At 36.9% G+C, this 16,229-nt stretch overlaps 1 protein-coding gene across 3 annotated transcripts in view; it reads right to left on the reverse strand.

The window, feature by feature from the left end:
• LOC150103955 (spectrin alpha chain-like) overlaps window positions 1-16,229 on the reverse strand; it is an 850,682-nt gene that overhangs the window by 205,148 nt on the left and 629,305 nt on the right. For all 3 annotated transcript variants that reach the window (XM_090397194.1, XM_090397195.1, XM_090397193.1), the window contains 2 exons: window positions 14,768-14,996; window positions 10,147-10,293 (listed from right to left, as the gene is read on the reverse strand). In XM_090397194.1, the coding sequence (XP_090253320.1) occupies window positions 10,147-10,293; window positions 14,768-14,996 (376 nt within the window). The remainder of the gene's footprint in view (window positions 1-10,146; window positions 10,294-14,767; window positions 14,997-16,229) is intronic.

Genomic DNA, 16,229 nt, shown 5'->3' on the forward strand with positions numbered 1-16,229 from the left:
TGCTAAATGGAGGTCATGTTTTAGTAATCTACTTACTTATTACAATAAAGTGACTGCTTTCATGGATAGATGAGAAGGATACACAGTAATATACTTAGATTTCGCAAAGACTTTTGATAGATTACCGCATGATAAGTTGATAGTCAAACTTGTGTGGATGGGATTGGATATTAGATTGGTGCATTGGATTGGAGACTGGCTATCTGATAGGTATCAACAAGTTGTGTATGGGGGAGAGCAATATCCAGGAAAAGGAAAGTTACAAGTGGTGTGCATCAGGGATCTGTTTTAGGGCCATTGCTGTTTAACTTGTATATTAATGATATTGGAGAAGATTTGGATGGAGATATTCAGTTGTTTGCAGATGATGCAAAGTTGGGACGAACCATAAAGAGTAGTGAAGATGTTGTGGCCTTACAAGAAGACGAATAAATTGAATGATTGGGCACGGAAATGGGGATGTGAGTTCAATGTTGCAAAATGTAAGGTTTTAAAATTTGGAAAACAAAGAGGGGATGCAGAATTTGCTTGGTGAGAATATATTGTTGGAGGTAGAGGAAATAAGAGATCTGGGGGTGATAGTAGATAAGGATCTAAAATTTAGGGGACACATCGCCAAAATTGTGAAAACAACAAAAAGGCTTCTGGGAATGATGCAGAGGACACTGACATGTAGAAGTAGGGAGATTCTTGTTCTGTTGTATAAGGCTTTTGATTAGGCCACACATGGATTATTGTTCCCAGATTTGGTCACCGGGTTTTCAGAAGGATGAAGAGATGTTGGAAAGGGTCCAAAGGCGACTGACTAAGGTAGTTTCTGACCTCTGGAATGTCGAGTATGAGGAAAGATTGAGAAGATGTAATTTGCAGTCTGGTGGACAGGAGGAAGAGGGGGGAAATATGATAGAGACCTACAAGTTGGTAAGGGATTGTTATAGGATCAATGGTGGAGAAGTTCTACAGAGAATAGTGGGAGATCAGGGGAGAACCAGAGGTCATCCCTGGAAACTGTATAAAGAGGGTGTGAGTAGGGGAATGAGAGGCAGGTTTTTTCGTGCAGAGTTGTGAATGATTGGGATGCCTTGCCTGAGAGTGTGGTGTCTGCAAGAAGTTTGAGTGTGTTTAAGACACGGTATGATGAGATGAGTGTGTGTGATAAAAGGACCTCCCAGATGAGTCTTTGACTCCATGAGGTCTTGGGGTAATAATAATAATAATTACAGTTGGTTGCTGCTATAGGCCAGGGGGTACAGGGAGGGGGATATTGAATTCATGCATCAGCAAATTAGTGCAATGAGTGCAGGTTCGGTGATTATTATGGGGGATTTTAATTATGGTGATATCAATTGGAAGGAGGAAATATCACGTGGCAAAAAGGAAATGATGTTCATACATCTTCTGCGATATAATTACTTGCAACAGCACATAACTGAAGCGACACATGGTGTGAGAGTGTTGGATCTGGTCACTGGTTCAGAGGATATATGCATAAGTAAGGTGTCCTCGTTACCTTCAGTTGGTGAGAGCGATCATGTGGTATATGACTTCGGAGGTTGCAAAATCTGTGGATTTTTCTGTTAAGAAGGGGTATATACAGAACTACAGGTTAGGCAATTATAAGAAGCTTCAGAGTGAGCTTGCAGCCATCCCATGGCCGAACATATTGCAGCAGAAAGATGTTAGAGCAGTGCATGGGATAAAATCAGCAGGTATCTTAGGAAAGTAATATCAGATTGTGTCCCCATGGTCAGGAAGACAAACAAGGTTGGCGTTAGATGGATGAGCAGTAGTATCAAGCTTGATCTGCAAAAAAAGAAAATGTTATCAAGAATGTACAAGGAGAAAGGTGATCAGTACACCCATGAGCAGTACAAGGCTCAAGCTAGAAAGGTTACCAGCATAGTAAGGAAAGCTAAATCAGATTATTAGAAGACCTTAGCGAATGAGATCAAGGTAATCCCAAAGATTTCTGCTATGTGGCAAGTAAAAGGAAGAATGACTTCGGAAGGATAACTTTAGTGAGTGCTGATGGTATTGAGGCGACAAATTCAGATGTAATAGTAGAGTTACTGAGTGATCAATTTTCAAAAGTCTATCACCCAAGTGAGGATATTTCTGTACCTGTAGCAACAACTAATGGGAGAAGTGAAGTTGATAAATCTGAGGTACTTAGTATATTGCAAAATTTAAATGCAAACACTGCTGTAGGTTTAGATGGAATATCAGCTCAGGTGTTGCGTGAATGTGCAAAGGAATTGTCAATACCTCTTACTTAGTTATTTAACTTAAGTTTGAACTCTGGTATGGTCCCTAGGGAGTGGAAGGAAGGAAAAGTAGTTCCTTTGCATAAAGGTGGCTCTAAAACTGCGGTCGTTAATTACAGACCAATCACCATCTCGGGAGTGGTTATAAAAGTATTGGAAAAGTTGGTTAAAGACAAAATTCAAGATGTTGAAAGTTTATTTTTCACTTGGTTAGACTATAATAAATTTAGTTTAATCCTTTATCCAAGTGTGAGCAAACAAAGTTTGCACCTGAAAATGTGTTGTATTACCTTACCCCAGTCCTGAAGATATTTTCAGGCACAAACTTTGTTTGCTCACACTTGGATAAAGGATTAAACTAAATTTATTACAAAATTCAAGAATGGGTGGATCAGGATATGATACTCTATAGGAATCAAGATTGTTTTGTTAAAGGTAGATGCTGCCTTAGCAATCCAAAGGAAATGGTACACAGTGGTACTTATGGATTTTGCTACGGCTTTTGACAGGATACCCCATGGAACACTGTTATGCAAATTGGAGCAGATGGGAATGGATACTAAACTGGTGATATGAATAGGAGAATGGCTCAGGGAGAGATACCAGATGGTGGTATATGGAGGAGCAGAAGCCAGGATGTGGCAGGTGACCAGTGGTGTGTTTCAGGGCTCTGTGCTTGGGCCATCATTGTTTAATTTGTACCTAAATGATATAGGAAATGGCTTGAGGGGAGATATTCAGTTATTTGCCGATGATGCAAAGTTGGGTAGTGCAACAAAAAATCAAGCTGATGTTGAGAGTTTGCAGGATGATTTAAATAAGTTGGCAGAATGAGCAAAGGGTAATGGATGTCAGTTCAACGTGGAAAAGTGTAAGGTTATGCATTTTGGGATTAAATCATCGTGTAAGGTTATGCATTTTGGGATTAAAAGATTACCGGCTGTATACTACATTGATGGAGCGGTACTCCAAGAGACTAATGAGGCTAAGGACTTAGTGGTGTTGGTGGATAGGGAGATGAAGTTCAAGGGATACATTGCTAAGGTGTCCAAGATTGCACATAGGATTACTTGGTTATTGAGGAACACACTAACATCCAGAGATAAAGAGGTTATTATTCCTCTTTATAAAGCGTTGATACTTCCACATTTGGGTTACTGTGCTCAAGTCTGGTCACCTGGATTCCTTGGAGATGAGGAGGTTGTGGAGAGGGTTCAGAGGACAGTGACTAGGTTGGTGAATTATGTAAAAAATGCTCCCTACATTGCTAGATCGAGAGCTTGTGGATTGCAGAGGTTGGTTGATAGGCGGAGAAGAGGGATATAATAGAAATATTTAAATTACTAAAAGGTTTTTATAAGATTGATGCAGGGGAAATGTTTCACCTGTGTGATAGTGATGAAAGAACAAGAGGTCATCCCTGGAAATTAAAGAAAAGTGTGGTTAATGAGGGTGTGAGAACGAGGTTTTTTCCCTGAAGGGTGGTGAATGAGTGGAATTCATTGCCTGGCTCAGTTGTGAGTTTTTTGCCTGGAAATGAATTCAAGAAGAGATATGAGAGATACTGTTTTGCTAGTTTGGGTCTCCTGCGATGAGTCTACTGACTCCATGGAGATACCTGTAATAATAATAATAATAATAATAATAATAATAATAATAATAATATTTGCTAGCCTGGTTGGCCGAGTGGTTAGCGTATCCGCTCTCCAGCCAAAAGGCTGGATGTTCAAATCCTGCCATGGGCATGGATGTTTGCGAATGTCTGTGAAAATACTAATGATGGTGGTGGTGGGCAGTAGATGGCATTGGTGTAGTTGCAGTTCGTTGTAGTTGGAGACAGAGAGTTGTAGAATAGGTGCCCTCCCTCGATGAGTCTTTGGACTCCCTGGAGGGGACAGGTAATAATAATAATAATAATGATATTTATTTGTAAAAAGGATTCGCCTCTAATTTAATTTTTTATTTCTCTACCATAAACTTGAGAGAAGAAAATATTGAACTTTCCGATAATGTTTTCAAGTCATTAAAGAATTGTAATGTTGTTTACAACATGTCCGCACGGTTAGCCTAGTGGCTTTGCACTTCGCAACCATATGCCTGGGGAAGGAATGTCTCAGGTTCGATTCCTGTCGAAGACGTGAGGAACTTGAGGATCTTCCTCAGGCATAGCCAAGTTAGCCAGTCTTGGGTGCGGGCAGTAGGGTATTTTCTGCCAGGTTTATCTGGCGTTTTTCATCCTGCAATCAAGCAAACTGGCCCTGTGAACATATGCTTCTACAGCCAAAAATATATTACCCCAGCGGCAGACTAGGTGACAGGTTGGTTGGGAGTGGTACTAACAAGTAGTCGCATCTAAATAACACATGGACCCTGCATAGGAAGCAGAAATAATGCGTAGTGAAAGAAGAATGTTGTTTACAACATGCGACTTTCATGTCACTGCCAAGCTGGTTACTGTGTCAAGCAATAGAGTTTGTGTGAAGCTTGTAATTCCAAAGAGGTTGTTGAATTAGTGAGGGAGAATAACAGAACAGCTGTTGCATTGACTGGAATAAAGATAACATTCTGAAAAATTGGAAGTTTAGGGAAGAAAGAGAAAAATGTGGAAAAGAGCATTATGAGGGGAATAAACAGTTATCCCAAAATTAACAAATGAATTTCTTTCAAAGGAAAAAAAGTTGTACTTATCTAAAAGTGATATATAGTTTCTCCCAAAGTAAAGCAGAGTTCCTTTTGATATATTATGCAGCAAATGTATTCTAGTTAAGAGGTGTAAACCTGAAAGAGATGGATTCTTCTTGTGTTCAAGAAGTTTCAGGAGAAAAAAAAAGGAAACTTTAAAAAAATTATCTTTGTATTTCAAGAAAATAGAAGAGGAACTAATAATGTAGAGAATATATTATTATTATTATCAACAAACCTCCTTGGAGTCAAGAGACTCATTGCAGAAGGCTCCAAATGCAAGACCAAGGCACTACTTTGAAGGTCAGCTAGACTTCCAATACATGCAGGTGCAAACTTGACTTGTTTGTCTGTTTGCTTACTTGGGAAATGGAGTAAAACCAGGTTTAAAATAGCTTGGTATTTTTAACATTGGTTATGAAGAGTGTTGGCTACGTGGCAAGCAAGAGGAAAAATAATTATGGCAGGTTGATGCTGGTGAATAGTTATGGTAACAGAGTAACCATAGCAAATGATACAGTGGAATTATTTAATGAACATTTCATCAGTGTATATCATAGTGGTTTGCACGGTTAGCCTAGTGGTTATGCGCTCTGCAACCATATGTCTGGGGAAGGAGTGTCCTAGGTTCAATTCCCATTGACGACATGAGGAGCTCAAGGATCTTCCTCAGTCATAGCCAAGTTAGCCGGTCTTGGGAGTGGGCAGGAGGGATTTTCCCCCTAGTTTATCTGGGGGTTTTTCATCCTGCAAGCAGGCAAACCCACCCCATGAACACACAGGCTACAGTCATAGGATACCTCCAGGAATAAGGAGTAACCAATTTATTCCATAGGATTTCAGTTCCGAATGCTTACCTGGTAAAAAGTGTAGGTCTATGCATGAGCGTAAATTAGGATAGGATATCATAGTGATATGAATGATGCTGTGCAGCATGTAAAAGAGAGGCAAGAATTAGGAGAATGAAAGGTGAAAGAATCAGAGGTGTATAAAGTGTTGCTCAAGTTAGATGTTAATAAAGCTGTGGGAATGGATGACATATCACCATGTATTTTTAAACAATGTGCAAAAGAGTTAGCCATGCCCTTGTCCTGGTCATTTAATGAAAATCTTGCAGTGGGGAATGTTCTTAAGAAGGGGGAAAGAAGACAAATAATACTTCTGTTCTCCACAAGCATGGTTTGAGAACAGACGTTTCTGATTATAGACTGATCTGTATATCTACAGTTATGATCAAAGTCGTGGGAAAAATTGGTTAGAAATAGAATACAGGATTGGGTTGATGGCCAGCATGGATTTGTGAAGGACAGGTCTTGTTTTAGCAATCTTCTTATGTTTTATGATAAGGTGATGAAAATGTTGGATAAGGGAGAATCATATACAGTCTTGGAATTTGCAAAAGCATTTAATAGATTACCACATAATAAGTTGGTGTACAAGCTGCAGAAGATATGAATAGATAGTATATTGGTTAGATGGATCAGAGATTGGCTCTCTGAATGATGCCAGCAAGTTGTGTATGATGAAGTCATGTCTCAGAAAAGGAAGGTGACCAGTGGTGTGCTTCACAGTTCTGTTCTTGGAACCTACTGTTTAACTTGTTTATTAATGATATGTCATGTGGATTAACTGGGGATCTTCAAATGTTTGCAAATGATGCAAAGTTAGGTAGAATTATCAGGGGTAATACTGATGTTTATTCTTTACAGAGAATTAACCAGATTTGAATAGGATTTTGAAGATAAGATTTGAATAGGCTTTTAGCTTGGACAAATCAGTGGAGTGCAGTTTTAGTGTTAATAAATGCAAGCTTACACTTTGTAATACAGAGACATAAGACTACATACTGTATTGGTGGAGCTGTATTTCAGGAAGTGGATGAGATACAGGATCATGGAGTGATGGTGGACAGTGGACTGAAGTTCTGAGGGCACATGCGATCAAAGTGCCCTAGAGACTGTGTATTGCATAGCTACTATGATAAAAAGTAGATTGACATGTAAGGATAAGAAAGTGGTGGTACCTCTACATAAGGCATTGGTGATACCACATATGGACTATTATGCTTAGATTTAGTCATCTAGTTTTCATTGTGATATGGAAACACTAGAGATAGTCCAAAGACATATAACCAAAGTGATATAAGGACTCTGGAGTGTTAGTTATGAAGTGCATTTGAGAAAATGCTCTTCATAACCAACACGAGGAGATATAATAGAAACCTTCAAGTTAGTTAAGGAATTCTATCAGATTAATACAGAAGAAATTATAAAACGAGTAGATATTAAGATGGGAAGAATGAGAGGCCATCCCTGGAAGTATAAAGATGTGATGAAGAAGTGCGTGAGGAGTAGATTTTTTATGTGGATAACTGCTAGTGAGTGGAATGCATTGTCTGAGAGGCATTCTGAGTGCAGGTAATCTAAATAATTTCAAAGCTCATTATGATAGACATGTCTGGTTGAGTGGGATTCCCATGATCAATCTGTTGACTCCAAGGAGATTACCAAATAATAATAATAATAATGGAGGACTTTAATTATGTGAGCATTTATTGGGTAGCAGTGAAATCTCATGAGAAGAATGAACTGAATTTAATCAGATGTTGCAAAACAACTTTCTCAAGCAGTATGTGACAAAAGAAATTCATGGTCAACAAGTGATAGATCTGCTCTCCAGTTGGTGGCAGCGATCATGAGTTAATGACTTAAAAAGTAGCTACGTTTATGAGTACTCCATTTAGTAAAGGTTTCATGCTGACCTACAAAGAAGGAAATTATGATCAATTAAGGGATATGCTGGGTTCTATGCCATGGTATCAGTTGTTGGATGGGAAGCATATCAACAGTGCAAGGGAAGCATTTAAAAAATACTTAAATGATGCAATATAAGAATGTATTCCTAGAGTTTGAAGAATAAATTGGGTAGGAGTGAAATGGATATGTAATCTTATTAAGCAAGACGGTGGTAAGAAAAAAGATGGTGCATAAGGATCATGTCAGTTATGAAAATTACAAGAAGCAGACCAGAAGAGTCACAACTGTAGTACAGAAAGCTAAGTCTAAGTATGAAAAGAGACTGGCTTTGCACGCTAAAGGGATCCTAAAGAATTCCATCATTATACTGTAAGTAAAAGAAAGAATGAATCTGGAAAAATGCCATCTACTGAATACAGATCTTATGCAAGTGACAGATGCAGAAGTGGTTGTCCAAAAAATTACTGCATATTTTACTAAAAGCTATCAACCTAGTGTATGCAGCATTCGGCTCAATGCTACCACTTCACAGAATGAAGAAAATCAGTTGTATGAGGAGAAGGAGGAGGTACTAATGCTGTTGCACAAAACGAATAAGAATTTGGCATTAGTGACTGATGGAATATCAGCACAGATGCTAAAAAAAGTGTTCAGTGAACTGGTTATTTCTTTGACCAGGCTATATAATTTGAGTCTCAGAACAGTGAAGATTCCATAGGAGTGGAAAGGGAGTATGGTAATGCCACTGCACAAGAATGGTGCAAAGACTGATATACCAAACTATCGATCTATTATTACATCTGGAATGGAAGTGAAGATTTTGGAAAAGTTTGTTAGGCCTCACATACATAAATGGGTTGACAGAGAATCAACTGTTTGAAATGAACAGAATGGGTTTATTAAGGAAAGGTCATGTTTGAGCAACTTGCTTGCATTCTATAATAATGTTACTATTGAGTTAGACAAGGAGAATGGATACACCATGATACATAATAGCAATGAGGCAGAGAACCTTGGCTTTCAGAAATAAAGGTTATGGTACCACTATAAAAGGCCTTGACCAGTCAACATATGGATTGCTGTGCACAGATTTGGTCACTTAGTTTTTCAAGATATGTTAGAAGGATCCAGAAAAGACTTACAAAGCTGGTAATTGCTCTTTGGAATGTGGGATATGAAGACTGATTGAAAGAAAGCAATCTGCAAAGCACAGTGAATAGAAGACAGGAGATGTGATCAAGACATACAAGTTGGTCAGGGGTTGTTAGCACGTTAACACAGAAGAAAGTTTTCATAGAATGGGAGAGGGGATGGGTAAAAATCCCTGGGAACTGTATAAGGGGTATGAGTAAAGGAGTGAGGAAAAGGTTTTTTCATGTAGAGTTGGTGGTGAGTGGAATACATTGCCTGAATGTTGTGAATGCAGACACGCTAAATGAGTTTAAGGCACAGTTTGAAGAGCTCTGTGTGTGATAGTGTGAATCTCCCATGATGAGTCTCTGATTCCATGGAGGTCTAATGTTAATAATAATAATAATAATAATAATAATAATAATAATAATTCCTATACTCTGACTGTCAGCTCTGCAGTTCTTGTTATCACTTCTCTCATTAGCTATGTCACCTCAAGTCGGCAGAGCACTGTTTCTTGTTTTCACATTTTTCACACCTAGTGGTGAAATGATTTTATCATGCCCTCATCAAGTACATTTTTTATCATGGAATCACTGCTCTCTCTCTCTCTCTCTCTCTGTCTCTCTCTTGTTATTTCATGTTTCATAGTTTAAAGGAAAGAAGTTAAAAAAATAAATAAACAACAGCCCAAAACTTGGCTATTTCAACATGTTTTAGAAAATGATCTTATCATCAAATGGAAGAAAATAGTTGAATAAGTTTTAAATCACAAAGAGACCTATAAAACCATTTTAACTGAAACAAAAATAATGGTTTAATTTTAAAGGAATTCTTGCACAATGTAACTTCTCCTAACTGGTAGAATATCACTAGAAGAATGCAATGGGCATGCTTTTAGCAACAAGCATATGACTTTTATTTCTCAGGGTATTTTATTTATATCTTCTTTGGTATAGATGTGTGTGGGAGTGTAGGTGAGTAGAGTCTGAGCAAGAGAAACATTTGCCCTATATATATTTTAGTTTTGTCAATAAAAATGAAATATTAAATATATCGTTGCAATTCTACTTCCTACACTATTTGTTTTCAGAAATCTTTGACATAAAGACCACATCACTTACTTGTAATCCCTCATCCCCTGGAAAAATCAGTAAAGTTTTTGATAGAGGAGTGAGAATTACTTATAGAAGATAAATGAGAATATCCAACCAGATTGAAAAAAGTGTTACCTGGTTATCAACAGTTATTCAATTTTTTTTAATCCAATGTTTTTTTTCTACAAATTTGTAATATAAAAAATTACACATTACCTGAACAGCAGCCATGCTATCTCCATAATCTTCAACAGAAAGAAGTTGTTGCTTTTCTGAAATCCAAGCTTCTTCCTCTTCTAATCTAGCCAAAAAGTTCTGATAAGCTAACGATTCATCCAATTTAGTTCCACGATCTGAAGTCATCTTTAAAAAAAAAAAAAAGAAAAAGAAAAAACATAGTATTATGGAAGATCTATTCTACACAAAACAACACCTGCCATACGGTACCTTAAATTCTATCTCTCTCTGTCTCAATATCTGTGCACTTATTACCCACCCAGGCAACACATTCCCCTCACCTGCCACTCTCTCTGTCTCTCTCTCTCCATGCAAATGGACATCTCATACTTGACACCACTGTTAAGGATAATCACTCAGTCTATCCATCTTGGTCACTCTCCACCATTTATTTCCCTATCTTAAGAAACGCAGGAGACTAAATCTGTTGGTTCAGTTGTAGCCTAATCTATACCATAATGACAGGGTCAGTGCATCAGTGTTCTTCTGAATATGGTAGTGGAAATCCTCTGAATGACTTTCAGAGGATGGCCACTACAACATCACGCTGCATCATGTTCCTTAATCTTCAATAATACATTTAGTTTAATCCTTTATCCAAGTGTAAGCAAACAAAGTTTGCACCTGCAGTATCTTCAGGACTGAGGCAACTTGTGGTAAAGGTGGACTAAGCTCTGATCACTTGCCGCAGTTAACTTCATGGGTCACAGCATTGCCATTCATTACCCACCCCAGGACCTGGGTGATAACAACAGTCGAGCCTCAGTTAAAACTTCATGGGCTACAGCATTGCCATTCATCACCCAAGTTTCCAACCGGTCTCAACCTTTATTGAGGTCTCGTCAGTGGGATCCAGACCCAGAAGTGGTGACACTAAGGTGGAAGTAATGGAGAAGTCATATTTACCTATATGAGTTGTCAAAAGGTGTCTCACCTTATTATTAAATTACTCTGGATTTAGAGAAAGATGTTGGAAGTTTTTTTCCCACTTGGTTAGACTATAATAAATTTGGTTTAATACTTTATCCAAGTGTAAGCAAACAAAGTTTGCGCCTGAAGTATCTTCAGGACTGAGACAACTCATGGTAAAGGGGGGGACTAAGCTCTCATCACTTGTCTCCCATAATGCAAAGCACATCTCCTTGCGGACATGTATAATGCTATGCATTAAGGCAAGAGCCACTACCCAGACCGGTTTTGACCTTTACTGAACTCTCGTCAGTGGGAACCAGACCCAGAGGTGGTGACACTAAAGTGGAAGTAATGGAGAAGTCATATTTATCTATACAAGTTGCCAAAAGGTGTCTCACCTTATTATTAAATTACTCTGAATTTAGAGAAAGATGTTGGAAGTTTTTTTTTTTTTTGTTTTTTTTTTGGCAACTCATATAGGTAAATATGACTTCTCCATTACTTTCACCTTAGTGTCACACCACCACTGGGTCTGGCTCCCACTGACGAGACCTCAATAAAAGTCGAAACCGGTCTGGGTAGTGGCCCTTCCCTAAATGCATAGCATTATACATGTCCACAAGGAGATGTGCTTTGCATTATGGGAGACACTAAGACAAGTAATGAGAGCTTAGTCCACCTTTACCACGAGTTGCCTCAGTCCTGAAGATACTTCATGCACAAAGTTTGTTTGCTTACACTTGGATAAAGGATTAAACTAAATTTATTATAGTCTAACCAAGTGGGAAAAAACTTCCAACCTCCTTAATCTTCAGTTCATTATTCACCATTATTCTCAGATTTCTTGAGTACAGTTCTACCAATATAATATACCATACATTTCATTTTCTCAGTTCAAGTGTAAAAAAACACCTTTATACATAGCAATATTAAACTAAAATCATCACTTATCAGCCAAACAAGCCAGGTCTGTTCAAATCATTCAAAATTGAGGAATATCTATTACCTTCCACAATCACCTAAATCATCTGCAAACAACACTGCATTTCAAACCATGGACTACATCACTAGCATATTATTATTATTACATGGACATCTCCATAGAATCTGAACAACCTTCTTAGGAGGTTTATTCAGATTTACCAACCAGTATTCATACAATGTCTACCATACCTCTCCTCAAGCTTATTCACTGATAAAGCAAAAGTGCACTTATGACTGAGTGATTTTCTGTCTATCAGCCAAACTTTATAACCGAGAAAATTTCAATCTATGCTCAAAGGGAGAACTCTAAAGAGTAGACACCATTTTGTTCACTTGACTCTGATATTTCTTAATTCCCAAGAAATTTATATGTCTAACAAATTAAACAACAGTGGTCCTGGAACAGAATCTTCTGGCACACAACTTGTTCCCTCCTTCTTTTGAAATATCTCCATTATACACATGGACTGATGTTAACTACCCTTCCCTATACTGTACTGTACTGTACAGTACTCATGACCATTCCTTTTAATTTCTCATGTAGTACTCTATTATAATCTTTGAAGGAAAAAAAAGAAGAAAGAAAGAAAAGAAAAGAAAAACACTGTGTATGCATTTGCTCTGTCCAATGCAGTTGTCATTGCCCTATTCAAAACTGTAATTAGATTACTGACAAGATTATTCTCTGCAGTAGTTACCATCTTATCATCTTCATCCATTAATATTATCCTCTGATAATCATTCTTTCTTCTACTTCCTACAAGTTGAAAGAATTTTTTTCCAGGATTTTAAATTGGAGGGTATCATGGACATATCCATATTTTATAGCTAAACACAGAAAGAAACTTACAAAAGTTTTGAAATTTACCTCAGAGTTAATGAGAATTTTAAGCATTGGCATTGGAGTTATTACCTTAGTTTGCACTATTTAAAAGGCAAAAGTTCTGCCCAGGAGCCGACATGTTTTTGCCTTTTAGAAACTACTGAAAATTATGATTTACTGGGGTCTAGAATTAGAAATTATGGTAAATGTGAAGATGAAATTAAAAGAAGGATAGTCATGAGAAAAAAAAAAGCGATGTTAAATCTGACAAAAATTCTGAAAGATAGAGGTGTGAGTAAGGCCATGCAAGTTAGAACTGTCAAAGCAATGGTATTTCCAGTAGTGATGTATGGATGCGAAAGTAGGATTATTAAGAATAAAGACAGAAAGCAAAATGATTCATTTGAATTATGGATGTGGAGGAGACTATTAAGAATCCCATGGACTGCAAGAATGACCAATAAGAAGATTTTAGAGAATATAAAGACAGAATACTCCTTGGAGGTGATGACTGCTAAACAAGTTGATGTACTTTGGTCATATTATGTGAGCTGATGAATCATTGGAAAAGCAGTTACATTGGGGAAGATTTGGGGAATTAGAAGAAGAGGAAGACCACAAAAGAGTTGGATGGATGACATAAAAACTTACTAACTTGAACTTACAATTACTGAAAGAAAGGACAAGAGGCCGAATTGGATGGAGAGCCTTTGTTCACAGGATTACCAAGAGTCGAAGACGACTGGATTGTGCATAACAACAACAAGAACAAATTAGGTTTTGCTAGCATGACAGCTGTTTTGAACTGTTGGTTCTCATCAGAGAATAGCCAGAAACTAAAAGAAAGCCAAACTATCAATTTAATACCATAGCAGTCCTATGTCAGAAAGTTAAATTGATCATAAGTGATCACTTGATGAATTTAACTTTCTGATATAGGACTATGGTAGTATTAAAGCTACCAGTTGTTAATTAAGTTTTTTATAATCACTACCTTTGTGTTTCCACATAAACCTATTCCTCAAGAAGTTATCATATGACTGGCTAGCAACCCAGGTGGTGGCTTTTGCGAACTTGAGTTGCAAAAACCACATCTTTTGATGATATGATCAGATTAAGATCTTCAGTCTTTGTGTGCCCTCCATTAGATATCCCTCAAGAACTTAAAAGACTTGATCTTATTATTCAGAGATGCTATTTTTATTCCCATCAATATTATCATATTTAAAATCACACATAATGATTACCCTTTTCTTGGTCTTCTCTAAGCCAATTTGCCTATATATTTGTTTCATCCTCTACATTCTCGAATCTATAACAGCATCCAACTAAATATGTCACCTGGTCAACCTCCACCTGACACCATACTGCTCTTACTTCTCTCTTGCATCTCAACTTTGTGCATGCATAATTCCCCTGCTATCATTAACAACATCCATACTGCCTTTTTTTATCTCCCAGAAAGCCTAATGGGTAAGAGGTATATGAGATACTATGACAGTCAACATTAATTAAGATTTTGTTACCAGGTTTACCAAATTGGTTTGTTACCATTTAGGACAATTTGAAAGAGAAAATTGATTTATACAGTGACTATTAAAATCATTTAGGAAATTAAGACATATTCACCTTTTAAAAATTCTCTAAAGAAAATTTAAATTTCAATATACAAATGAATCCAAACTCACTTATGTTTGCATATGGTTTTAAGTTTACAATTTGAAATTTTAAGTGTGGTACCTATTAATCATCTAAATTTTGGGTTCATTCCTTTTTCATTCTTATTTAATCAAAATTATTTCATATGAGAATTATAAGCAAATTATTTCATATGAAATTAAATCAAAGGAAAATAAATTATACTTTAATGAGAATGCATACCTTTTTTAGTTCTTGCCAATTTTTATTTAAAGCTTGTAATCTAAGTTCTATTTCTGGAACACCCAGTTTAGACTCTGCCATCAGTTGAATACCAGCAGCCTGTACTGCCTCAATTGTCGGTTCATGTGAAACTAATTCAGCCTCTAACCGCATATGTTTCTTTCGTAGATTCTGTACACCAGTTAGATCTCGACCATAGTCATCAGAACTTACAAGTAACTTCTTTTCTCTGAATAACAAAAGGATTGTTATAAAGTTACAAATATACAATTTCATTAAAATGAATTCATAATTTTTAAAAAATTATAAAAAATATAAGTGACCACTGAAATAACATGGGATACTATTAAAAACATGAATATGAAGCATAGCTTATTTGATATATTTCATTCATATAAATGCTTCAGTGGTTAAGCATTTGTGTATGTCTGAGGAGAAGAAACAGAATCTTCATTATTCCTTATCACAAAAGTTTGGGATAGCATATTAGTACGTTACATAAGATCCCTGTACAAGACACAAAATATGATCTTTTTTGAAACTGTTGTAAGTTTAAGCATGAAATGTGAAAGAAGAAGGCAGTTTACAGACAATACAAGATGAATCATGGTCATAATCAGTATAAAGAACAAGCCAGGAGAGTGACTCAGTTAGTGAGGACAACAAAATAGCAGTATGAGCAGAAATTGGCAAATCAAGCAAAAAAAAAAAAAAATACCCTAGAGAGTTTTATTAGATATGTGGCAAACAGAAGGAAGAATGACTATGTTAAGATTATGTTAATCGATTAAAAATGGTCACAGATATCACAATGATATCACAGATATCATTTTATAAGTATGTCTTCAACAGGGCGAAATTATGAGAAACTTAAGTGTAGAAAATATAGAAGAGGATGGCTTAATTGTGATAAGTAGGAGGTATTTAAGGAAATACTTCCTACTTATTTAATAAATAACCTTGATGTCAATAAGGCAATAGTATTTGATGACAATCACCATGCATCTTAAGGGAATGTTCCAGGAAACTGGCAGTAGCAGTAGATGTAGCATGCCTGTTTAATAAGAGTCTCACAACAGCACAGGTTCCAATGGAGTAGAAAGGTAAAACTGTTCCACTGCATCAAGTGGTGTTGAGGCTGTGGATTGAAATTATAGGCCACTTTTTATATCTGGAGTTGTGGCAAAGGTATTAGAGAGATTGGTGAGGGGTAGAATACAGAAATGAGTTGATAACAGCAGTATTCTCTGGGGTCAATGGGTTTGTTAAACAGAGATCATGTTTTACTAACTTACTTATGTACTATAAAAAGATGACAAATGTCTTGGACAAGGGAGGTGCATATACAGTGGTACACTTATATTTTGCAAAAGCTTTTGATAAACTGTGACATGACAAGCTGTTAATAAATTAAAATGAATGGGACTAGAATAACACACTTCTGAGGTAGATCAGTGACTGC

Source organism: Typopeltis vanoorti, chromosome 8, assembly GCF_054136105.1.
Source record: "Typopeltis vanoorti isolate ZY-2024b chromosome 8, IOZ_Tvanoo_1.0, whole genome shotgun sequence".
Classification (NCBI taxonomy): Eukaryota; Metazoa; Arthropoda; class Arachnida; order Uropygi; family Thelyphonidae; genus Typopeltis; species Typopeltis vanoorti.